The following is a 12,637-nucleotide window of genomic DNA, read 5'->3' as shown; positions in this document are numbered from 1 at the left end:
TGCTGACTTTTTATCTTTTGTCTAAATGTTTCACACTTTCTCTTGTCCAGCAATGTTTGTTGGCAGAATCAGAAGTGCCTGAGAAGGTTCCAGATTAGCTCTTCTAGCCTGGTTGTTCTTCTCAGGGGATGATCTGTTTTCCTCTTGATGTGCTTGTCTTTCTGTTTCCCACTTTCCCATGCTATAAACTTTTTGGCTCACATTTATAATTTGGATGCTGCCATTTCCTTTGACAAATGTGCCTTTCTTTTGGAAGTGGATATCTGGTGACATGGGGGCCAGTGCCCTTTATGGTGTGATTATGTTTGTTCACAAAACCTCAGGAATTTATGGGAGCTTTCATTGGGAACTATTTCATCCTGATTTAATAATTCTGTAGCTTGGAATATGCCTAAACAGTTTTGATTTAAATAAAGGACAATTATCTGATAATCATTGCATTGCAAATATCTGTGATTGCATAGAGCAGAAGTTATAAGCTGCACTGTTTGTTTGTATTTTTTCCTAGACTTAGAAAACATGCAACACTTTTCTCTGTGAGTGAGTGATTAATGTGACTCACAAACTGTAGTGAGCAAGTTTCCAATCTCATTACTTTATTATTTTCCCCTCCATGGAACAGATTACCCTTATAGCTCAGTTTAGTATTTTGAGAATCAAGTTAAATTTTCTTTTACATTAAAATACTATAGTACTTTAGTACATCTTACATCAATCATTATGTCACTTGCAAAGGAGATAAAAAAGTAAGGAACTATATATTGGTACCTTCATTTCTATTTAGATTGTACTGAAATGACAATAATCATATTAGCAATGCAAAATTAGAGTTAAAGAAAAGGCAGACATGATTTCCACTGTGTCTTGTTTTAGTGCACTGAGAATATGGTTAAATTTAGTGTAAGTAGTTAACCTGAGCTGTGTCTTGGGGGATATCATCACTGCATTCCTTCTGACTCAGGTAAGCTGAGGGTGATCTTCAGTAAAGAAAATTAACTCTTGACCAAAAGCTCTGAATAGATGGCAGCAAAGCTGTTACTAATTCCATTGTAGCTGGCTAACTGCAACATAATGAATTCAATTACAGCGACAGTTTCTCGGTATACCACATGCATTTTAAAAAACTGAATACATTTGTTTCATTCCCATCCATCTTCTTTTCTTGCACACAGATGTCCTTAGCCCTTCAATGAACATGCCCCAATCCTCACAAACACCAAATGACATGATACCAAGCAAAATCAGAAAAGCAGGTATGTCACATCAACTGAGTATTTTTTTATCTTTAAAGGGTATTATGCAATTCTTCCTACATTTCTTTTCTACTTTTAAGAAATATTGAAACTTGGAGTAGAAATATATGTGTGCATGTATATATATATATATATATATATATATATATATATATATATATATATATAGAGAGAGAGAGAGAGAGAGATATGCATGTTTTTGTATGTGCATGTATATTCCCCATCCATTTCAGATTTAGAAATACTGTCAAACACCACTTTATAGCAATGCACTGCAATGCCTACACAGTCTGGGAGTCATGTAGCAGGACAATGAATTATTTAGAGTATTAAATCTCAAAAATGACAGAGGGATGTCAGACTTTTGAAATTCTGCCCACTGGCAGATATAATACATTACACTCCACAGAAAATATCACCGAGTCTGAGGTGCAGTAAAGTTAGGGTGTTGTAGTTTGTATGTGTGTGCTGTGGGGAGGCTAATGCTGAAGGACGGAATAATGGTATAAGGACCTGTACAACCTATCCATAGTGTTTGCTTCCCTTGTGGGGGACTGCCAGAGGAACTTATATGTACTTTACTGGTTTTAGTTGGTGAGTTTGATAAATCAATTTTCATGTAGCTAAACTATGACCTCACAGGCTTCCAATAAATAATTTCATGAAATGTTTTGGATAAACATCTAAAATAATACCTGAGAATTAAAACAAATCTGACCATTTGATCAACAAAGTAGTACAGAAATGTGAGCTTAGTTGTTATGATACAGAGCAGTACAAGGAGACATACCTATCTACTACTGTCCAGGTTTTCACAGAATGTTCAGTTTTGCCTCATATTTTGATCTGTTCTTCATAAAATATATGTTTTTCTGGCAAATCATTAGGATTGATGTCACTAAATAATATCATTAATTTGTGTTTCAGACTTCATATCTATCAGAAAATGCATGCTAACACAGATCCTTTTATTCTAGCAACGTTCTAAGTTTATAAGAGCAGTATTTAAAACCTGCCCCTATTTTTGGCCCTTTGTCCCCCATTATTTTAGGCCTTGTCCAGATTTTGTGTGCTAATAGGGTAAGGGGTATGCAAGGAGAATTCATAGATTCAAAAGAATTATCATATGGTCAGAAAATACTTAGGATACAATATGTAAAGTAAGAAAGACTACATATGTGATAATATTTATTAAGTGAGAGGAGTATTAGAGGTAATGAAAGGTGATAGATTGTGAGATGAAGGAAGTGGGGAAATAAAAAGTGTGAGTAGTAATTAGAATCATAAGATAACATTATTGGGGTAGAGCTATCAGAGGTGACAGCAGAAATGGCTAGTTGGATAACTGAATAAGAACAGGGTTGTGTCCATTGACAAAGTAGATGACTTTTGAGGTTTTCAGGAAATGTAGCATGGCTGTATAGTGCTATACAGTTAGTATTATTGTCTCACACTAATTGGTTCTCAGATATTTTGTTTCCCCAATGGGATGCCCTTACAGTGAAGACAGAATATATTCCCTGTGTCCATATCAGCTTTAATGAATGCCCTTGTTTCCTGCTAAAACTAATAATTCTAGTGGAGAGATGGAATGCAGCTCCATGATGTAGTGAGTACTGAAAAATGAAAAAATAAAAATGGCATAATTTTATAAACTGAAAAGCCTAACAGGAAGAAACTAAATCATTGTACTCCAACCCCCAGGTGTTATTATCTTATGTCTGAGATAAGCATAAAATAATTCAAAGCACAATTAAATTATATGCATTTAGATTTGATTATGGTGATTGAACCAAACAGAAACATACATAACGTGCAGAGAAACATTTTATATATGAAGAATGAATAAAAGGGGGATTACGAACTGCAGATTGTATCTTTGCTAACTTCTTTGCACATTGACATAAAACTATATGGGGTAAATAATACTGTACCATTATGGGTGCAATTGGACCAGAAATCTGAGGATATATACTGAATGTGGTATGCAAGGAAAGAAATCAAAATAAGAAAAATGGAGCACAGTATAAATGGAAGGGCTAAAGTGGAGATGAAAAGGAGGCAACATGGATTTAAGTGATCTGGGATTAGTGTACTTCTGGCATAATTCTTACTTATAGATATACTGGTAGTATCAGATGAAAGCTATATAATATTACTGGAGGCAAAACTCTCACACAAAGCCACTATAAATAACAAGTAGGTTGTCAGTATCACACAATACCACACTAAACCAATCACACATGCAGTGTAGACCAAATATATAGATTTGCATATTCCAAAGATCTTAAACATAATATACCTAAACCACAAAGGCCTCCAAAATATAACCTATGAAGCAAGTAACCTCATTAATCTTGCAAACACACAATACAAGCATCGCCTACCATAAAACATACATTTCGGTGCCACATTGTCTCAGTTCAAAAGCCTATAAGGCAAACCTCTACACATTTCAATACCTAATTATAGGTGACTCCATAGGGAGGCACACAGATGCACCACTCACCAGGCTGTGCAAGGAGATAGTCATGGTCAATTGTCTATCAGATACCAAGATTCATTATATTATGCCAGCACTCAAGGCATCTCCCTGGATTATATAAAGAGAAATGATGGAGCTCTCGGAACAGGCATCCAAGGCAGGTATGATCCTAGCCTTGAGCAGTTTTCTACCATAACCAAAAATGATGCCACAATGTGGTCAAGAGACTATCGACTTCAACAGCTGGCTTAGCTTCTGGTGTCACACAAAGGAGATACAATATATATCAACCGACAGGAGATAGTACGCAGTCTTATGTAGTTTGCCTTTGATGGCTTGTAGCTATCCCCCAAGTTTTTTTATAAACTGGCTAAATCCTTGTTCACCATATTGTGCCTTTTGTTAGGAATAATCAGTGTTCTAAAACTTCCAATATAACAAACAGAATCTGGATAGTATAAAGATATTGCTGCTCAATGTTAAGAGCTTTAACAAAAAAGCTCTACTTCCTACAAGAACTCCTTACTATGTAAAAGATTGATCAATGCATTGCCACAGAGACCTAGTTGAAGACCAATGAGAGCCCTCCACCAGTGCAGGGTTTTAAAGTCTGCCACACTTTCAGGTCCAATGCACTTGGTGAAGGTACTAACAGCACTGGTGCCTCCATACCTTCACTCCCATTAGATGAGATAATGACCAGGAACTTCTCCACATCTAACTATCAGCAAAGCTCCTTATCATGTCATAGCTAACTATAGGTTCCTCAGTATGTGTCATCCTCAGCCCATACCCCCCTACCTAACTGGTATGGAGTCCCTATGCAATAAACCAAATACCTCCTAGGACACTTCAACTACCCATCCATCAACTGGGAGACATATATATCCTCAAATATGAATGCTCAGACATTTCTTCACTTCATCAATACAACATTTCTGGACTAAGTATTCTGCACCAATATGACTTAGTCCTCATCAGTATGAAATAGCTTTGGTCCCCACCAATTGTAACTTGTTCCTGGTCAAATCACACCACAAGTCAGTTACATTTACCATAAGACTAAAGAAAAAAGCATCTTCCAGAACTATAGTATTGAGATTATGCTAAGGCTGATCTATTAAAATTGAGTGATAAATGGGCTACATTCAATTTCTTTTTCCATCTTCATGAACCCACTGCTTGTGCAAAATCATTTAAAACCAAAGTCTATGCACATGTAAATAGCTGGATAGATGCATTTTTCCCTCACTAAAGTAAATGCAATGTCAGGTTTAAAAATAAACCCCTATGATGGAACCCAAAATAAATAGTGTCTGTAATGAAACTAAAGATTATTCATTGCCCCCAAAAATGTTTAATGCTCAGGATGACAAAAATAGTCTTGCTAAACCTAAAAAGGAACTCCAGATCCTTATTAAATCAACCTAGGCCAGATATGAGGTAAAAATAGCCACCCAGGTGAAGGATAACCACAAAGCCTTCTTAACTATGTTAGAAGCCTCAGAAACAATGCCCAACACTGCACAGACCTAGCTGTAACTAATATGACATACTCTTAGCCAGGGGATATAGCCAATCTACTAGTGCACAAATTTAACTCAAACTCTCGCCCCCACAACTGTATTCCCAGATCACATTACCCATATCTACACCCGCACAGATCTCCCAAGAATAAGTCCTCAATGAACAGTCCAAGGCCATGAACACTATTTGTATGGGGCCAGCTAACATACCAGGCTGCCTACTAACCAGCCTGAAACAGGATTTGTTAGACCCCCAAGAAATATTCCTCAGAATCAAATAACCTTCATGCTGGATGAACAGATGACAGCAACAATCATCCCCTTGCACAAAAGTGAATTGTCAATGGAACAAGGTAATTATAAACCCATATAACTGACGAGCCTCATCTGTAAGGCAATAGAAAGGATCATTACTGAATTAGTAATAAGGACATAGGTAACCCACCCATTCTTAACCCAAACTAGTTTGGATTTGTCAAGGTCAGATCCTGACTACTCAACCGGGTTAACTTCTTTGAGAAAGTTACTGAAGCAATTGATGAGGCAAGGAAAAACAGACTACATATCTAGACCTCACATGACATTCAGCACCATCCCACAATCAGATATTATAAGTATAAACTCTCCCAGCTAAATGTAAATCCCTATGTAACTTATTGAATGGCAAATTGGCTCATAAGCAGAACCCAGGAAATTAGGGTAGGTGGCTCTATCTCCTTCATTAAATTTGTCACTAGTTGTGTACCCTGGGGTTCAGTCCTTGGGACACTCCATTTGGCATTTACTTCTTGGAGGTCAAAGCAAATGTTTGGGGTTGTAGGTGACAACAAGATCCTCCAAGAAGACTTTTCCCAGACAAATAGCTGGTGTCAAAACTATAGACTAAAACTAAATTCCAAGCCATTTTTATTAGTATCCATTGGCAAGCATGACATCCCTTATAACTGTCACATTGGCAAACCACCTCTGTAAGTTGATCCTGTAGTCAGGAATCTGAGAACATATGTCGATAATGAATTGTCCTTTTATCACCCTATGTCCACTATCTTATGGCTGTCTGTTTTCATTGTACAGCTTATGTCAAAAGGTATGGGATACAGGTCCAGGGATATAATCTTTACATTGTACTTGGTTCTCATTAGGTCACTCATTGAATATAATGCCCCTTTTGGTATGTACCTGTCCAAACACAGGTCACAAATGGAATGACCACAACACTTTTTCACAAACAAAACAAGGGCATAAATCATAAGAACTATTCAGACCATCTCAAAGCTTTGTCCCTCTTCTTAGTATCTTACAGGGTATTAAAAGGCAACCTCTGCCTCCTGTAAACAGCCTTAACAGACACCTGTCAGACCTATTACAAATTTGCACACTCCAGTGATAATGTTAGCACTGGCTCAAGGGATCTCAATATCTTTTGCAAGATAAATAAGACAAGTTAGACAGGTAACTGTTTATTACAGAGAATAACATTTCTGTGGGACTATTGTCTACTCCACATAAAGGAAAGTACTTCTCCTATTCTATCCAAATGTATATTGGACAAATAAATGTGATACAGCAAATTCATCCCCTGTGCAGCACACATGTCCCTCATGGGTAGGAGAAACAAGTAAATGTCTCAATGTATCCTTTCTGCTCACTTCTTCAATATTCAACAAATGATTTTAAGGACTAAAAAGCTACAAATGAAATGTAGTACCTATGAACCTAAGACAGAAGACATAAAAAAATATTGTCAAACAAATAGTGATTTAACAATCAGTGCCATACACACTTTACATGGTCTGTACAGTCAAATATTCTAAGATATGAAAAAAGGGAGGTATTGAGGAATATGTAGATGAAGGATACAAAAGAATGGATGCTAATAATAAATAATTATATCTCCTAAATTACTTTTCTTACTGAAAATTACAGTTAATACATTTTTTTTGTTTTGGGAGCTGACAGTGATTTTGTATGTGGGAATTTTCTAAGTAGTTGTGTGACCATGGAATAGTAAATATAAGTAAGCAAGTACGGGGTGGGGTGGGGGTGGGGGCTTGGGGCCTTGCAAAAAAATTGTCATCATTTTTTGAGTTGGTGCTAACTTGCAGTTCCTGATTACGGGTCACAGCAGTGTTCTTCTTTGTGGTTCAAAAGGCCCTGCAAAAATGCTTTTTCTGTTGTTGTAGGTTTCATTGAGCTAAAGCTTCATTTAGTTTGTTTCATCTTGTAGATATTTCATGGCACTTAGACTCAAAGAAATGCAAGAGAGTTACTACTGTGCTAGAAATAATTAAGCAGACCTTCAGGAATGCTGGAAATGTGCTTTAATGGTGGTCGAGTATTCTCCAACTTGGCAAATTGCAAACAGGTTCATAGGTTCCTAGGTGTGTACTAGGCTAATGGCCCTGGAGCCTTAAAAGTCTACACCATAGAATTACCCTGGCATCATGCCACCCGACATTAGTTCCCAGTGCCTCTGTCGAGTAGAACCAGTGGAGTGATCCCCAGGGTGAATTTTCTATTTCCCATCCACTCATCAAGATTTCTCTTGAAGATGGCCAGTGAGGTGCTCTGATTGACATATATGGGAAGTCTATTCCATAGCATGGGGCAGTCTCTGGGTTATGAACCTATCCCACCAGCTTGCTCTGCTGATTGTGGTGATGAGGTTAAGGTCTCTGGAGTAGGTGGTGTGGAGGGATTAGAATTTCTTTAGATGTAGCATTTCTAACAGAGCTGGGTCAGACATGGCTTTGTAAGTCAACCAGAGATCACCTATAAGTAGAAGATATGAGAAAGAGAATAGTTGGAGTTTTTTGAGTCTGTCCATATAGGACAAGTGTTTAAGGCCTAGGATCCTCTTTGTGAAGTAATTTTGCGGCCTCTCCAGTTGTTGCAGGTGTCTAGTGAGGTACATGACAAATGGGGCATTGTACTCGATGATTGTCCTAATGAGGGAAGAGTAGAGGGAGAAAATGACCTCTTTCTTCCTGGATGCAAAACCCTTAGTAATGAGATGTGCCACATAGAAGGACTTTCAGATCACAGTGGCAATGTGGTGGTCAAAAGAGAGGTTGCTGTCAACCTGTGTTCCCAGATCTCTTATAACACCATCTGTGTTCAGTGGACTACCATCAATGTATTAATTCATGTGAACAAGGTTTTTCCCAAAGGAGATGATGACACATTTTTTAGCATTGAGCTTAAGGCCATGGTTCTGACACCAGTCGTTAGTCTCAGTGAGGCCTTTCTGTAGGATGACAACATCACTTGGGGAATTAATAATAGCTCCCAACTTGCAGTTGTCTGTGAACTTTGTCAGCCAGAGTCCTTTCGTGTTGGCCTGGACTTCAGAGAAGTAGATACCAAACAGGAGAGGACCCAGGACCGAACCCTGTGGGACTCTACTCATGACTGGTCAGTAGCCTGACTTGGAGTCAACTACTTTCACACTGTGGGTTCTATTTGTGAGCCAGTTTGCAACCCACCTGGTGATATAGGGGTTGATGCCTAGCTTAGTGAGTTTTTCTGTGATTACTGAGTGGGAAATGGTATCAAAGGCCTTGGCCAGATCAAGGTAGACTGTATAAACCACCTTGCCTTCATCCACAGCTCTGGCGACTGACTAAAAGAAGTTGACCAGGTTGAGCAGACATGATCTACCCTTCACAAAACCAAACTGTGTGGGATCCAGAGTTTGGAGATTCCCTATATCCCTGTTTATTAGGTCCATGATGATGCGTTCCATAGCTTTGCATATCAGACTCATCAGACTAATGGGGCAATAGTTCCCAGGGTCTGTAGTCACTCCTCCTTTGTGGAGAGGGATGACTGTAGCAGTGCACCATTTGTTAAGGACAAAGCCTAAAATGAGGCTGTGATTGAACAGGACACACAGGCAAGGTGCCAGTTCACCCTATAGTAGTTCATGTAGAACACAGCCAGGGATATTGGCAGGTCCCATAGAAGCTGTATTCTTGACCTTGGACAGTGCTATTTTAACCTGTGCAGCAGTAATACTGGGTGCCTGGCAATCTACTGGCATTGTGATTGGTCCCTTGGTGGGGGAGAGAGGGATAAAGTTGGCACTGAATCTATTGGCCATTATATTGGCAATATCTGTTGGCTAGGTATAGGAAGCACCATTGTGCAGTAGCTCAGAGCAAATCTTGGTATTGCCGTGGAGATTATTTACATAACTATAGAAGGCCTTGTGGTTGTTTTTACTATCTGCTGCAGGTCTGTTTTTATAGATAGCTTTAGAGGATTTGATGAGGGATCTCAACTTTTTGTTGAGGCTGATAAGGGAGTTTTTCCAGTCTTGGGACTTCACCTTATTCCACATCAGTTTCCTCCTTCTGTTGTACAGTTTGTTTATGGCAGCAGACCGTCAGATTGTCTTCCTTGTTTTGGAGGAGAGTGTCTTGGTTCTATTGGGTATGGTGAGATCCATGCATTTGTGTACATGTTTGTACAGTGCATTGGTGTATGACTCGGTGGTCATGCAACTACTGTCCATTTGCATGGGTCCTGTGAAGTTAGCCAACTCTGTTTTTAGGGGCCCAAAGTTATCTTTGGAGAAGTTTTTCATGGTGGTTACCTTTGCAGGGGGGGGGGGGGATATGGATTTCCAAGGTGATTAGTTTGTGGTCGGATCTAACCAGAGAGGAGTTGACTATTGATGTAGAGCAATGGTCTCCCATGTTAGTAATGACCAGGTCAAGGATGTTGCTACCACTAGTGGGGGTAAGAACGAGATGGTCCAGGGAATTGGAATTAATGAATTCCAGTAAATGTTAGGCAGGTGTATTGGTACATGAGTAGTTTTCCCAGTTAACGGAGGGGTAGTTGAAGTCACCCAGTATGAGTGTGTTAGGTTGGACCCTAATATTCTCCAGGGTGCTTAGGAATGTCAAGTGTGAGTCTTGGGACATGGTTGGGGACCTATAGCAGGCTGTGACCTGAATCATTGTCTTACCCAATGTTAGCTGCACCTGAAGTATCTCTGATGTGTTATGTTGGGCTACCAGTCTGGAGGTGTGCGCATCCTTTATGAACATGGAAACACCACCGCCTTTGGAGCTTCAGTCCAAGTTCTGGGGGCGAAAGGTGTGGAATAAGTTATAGCCTGGCAGTGCAGGGGTGCTTTCTGCTGGTTTGAACCAGGTCTCTGTTACAGCACAAATGTCGATGTTCTCCATTGTAAGGACTGCTTTGAATGAGTGCATTTTGAGATTTAGACCTTTAGCATTGAGCAGCATGACCCTCAGATTGCATTTGTTTGTAGCTGTTATGGTGGTAATTTGGTCTTTGGAACATTGCCTAAAAAGGCACTATAGGGGTGGCAAGAGCCATGGCCGGGATCCGGAAGCCCAGGGGTGACAGATGAAACCATCTCTGGCAAAGCATCAACGTCTGTCAGTCATGTCATCCCAGGCAGACAGATACTGGATCCCTTTAGAATGACACCAGAAACTTAGCCAGTTGTTGATTCATTCATTTTCTGCTCGTACTGTGGTATCATTCTGGGGTATGGTAGGAGGCTGCTCAGGGCTAGGATCATACCCACCTGAGATACACAATCCGAGAGCTCCTCCATGTCTCTTTTCATGTAGTCCAAGGCGGTACATCTCAGGTCATTCACACCCACATGTACAATGATAGAGCCATATTTGTACCTGTTGTTGAGGGACTTGAGTGCGTGCATTATGTGGCAGATCCTGGCACCTGACAGTCAGCTAACTGTTACTTTCTCCTTATTTAACTTAGTGAGTGGGACATCAGTGTGCCTCACTATCAAGTCACCTATGACTAGTGTGTTCGGCATGCTGATTTGCCTCAGGGGTTTTGGTTGAGTGGCAGACTGTTTAGGAGAGTTATGTGTCTAGTGATTAGTGTTGTGTTGTGGTGGTCGAGTGCATTTCTGCCTTGGAGATCTCTGCTTTTTAGGTAGATTTTTACTGAGAGCCTCCATGAAGGTGGATGTGTGGTTTGTGTTTTTATGTGAAGGCAGTGCTAGTATGTGTTCTAGAGGGCTATGTGTTCCATGTGGTGTGGTGCAAGTGTTGACCTTCTACTCTTGACCAGCTATTCTGGTCTTGGCTGGAGAGTGTGTGGCTTCCAATTTGGATATATAAGTGCATCTCTCGCATGTCTGAATGTTGGGAGGTAAGAGGAGAGGGCTGTCAGTGTACATGAGGCAGTTGGTATATTGCCTCAGGATGTCCAAGATCACCAGGTTAATAGGAGAAAGCACAGGAAACTGACCTTTAGACATGCCTGAAGGGGTGGGCATTAATTAGCACTGGAGCTGTTTCCTTGTAGAATGTTTAGTGCTGGTAGCACTTTTTTGTGTTAGAATAATTGTTACAGGAAGTCTGGTAAAGTGCTAAACTAATAAGCTAGTAAAAGTACAGGAGAGGAGAGAACTAGCACATCTAAAGGAAAAATTGAGGAGCAGACGTTTTGGCACCACTCTCACCGTTCTAAGGGGTAAGATTGAAGAGCAGACCTTTTGGCACCACTCTGAAGCTTCCAAACAGTTCTGGATACAGTAAATTTGTATCTGGACTAGACTAGTTACAGAAAAGGCGGGAAATGAGCGCAAATGCAGGCTTTTAAACCAGAAAGTTGAAAGAGACAGAAAAACTGCCCAAACAGCCGATAAAGTACACTTTCTGGGCCAGAAACCACTCCTCTTGTAGTAGATAGGCTACCTAGCACTTACCACTCACACTGACAAGCTAGAAGGCTTCCCTCCAACACAGAAAAGCTTACTATAAGCAGCCTTAAGAAAGTATAATGAAACCAATAGTTTCTCAATGCAGTTAACAGTCACATTGAGCTAAAAACTTCATCCTGTAGGATAGGAAACATAAAGGATGTGAAGATGCATTAAAATGGCAAATGTAGGAATCAAATGTCAGTGTATGACAAGTTTTCAATGACTGCACAAATTGGGACAATTATCTGGAACTAAACTGGAAAGTAAAATCAAAGTTGGCAGACAGAACCTGATTCACCTTCTGATCTGCAGAAGCACTGAAACCTCACATTATTTATGTAAAGTATTGGTTGTGTGCCACACCAACATAGAGGAATAAGTACTAGAAAATGAGATTTTGCAATTGCTGTCACCAAAGAAGAAACACAGATACATAAACCACATTTCTACTTCTCAGGTCTTCTCACATATCACACCTGTCATAAAGCAAGGTATACTAAGCACATCAGCTATACCTGAATACATTTATGCACAAAAAGTCACATTATTAATTGGAAACAAAATACTATGTGTAAGTTACAAATAATGGGTAAAGAATGCACATTAAAATCTGGGAAAAGAAAATCTTTAACAGTAAAGGCTATAAACAAAA

At 39.6% G+C, this 12,637-nt stretch overlaps 1 protein-coding gene across 2 annotated transcripts in view; it reads left to right on the top strand.

The window, feature by feature from the left end:
* The window catches only part of LOC122806570, a 674,088-nt gene that overhangs the window by 468,503 nt on the left and 192,948 nt on the right, over positions 1–12,637 (top strand). Inside the window, exon 4 of one of the 2 annotated variants that reach the window (XM_044077106.1) lies at positions 1,173–1,253. The exons of the other annotated variant lie outside the window; for it this stretch is intronic. Coding sequence (XP_043933041.1) covers positions 1,173–1,253 — 81 coding nt within the window. The remainder of the gene's footprint in view (positions 1–1,172; positions 1,254–12,637) is intronic. 2 annotated transcript variants of the gene reach the window in all.

This window comes from Protopterus annectens, chromosome 7.part0, assembly GCF_019279795.1.
Source record: "Protopterus annectens isolate FY-2018-M chromosome 7.part0, PAN1.0, whole genome shotgun sequence".
Classification (NCBI taxonomy): domain Eukaryota; kingdom Metazoa; phylum Chordata; order Ceratodontiformes; family Protopteridae; genus Protopterus; species Protopterus annectens.
Note: the sequence above shows the minus strand (reverse complement) of the source record. Positions and strands in the feature narration are given on the sequence as shown.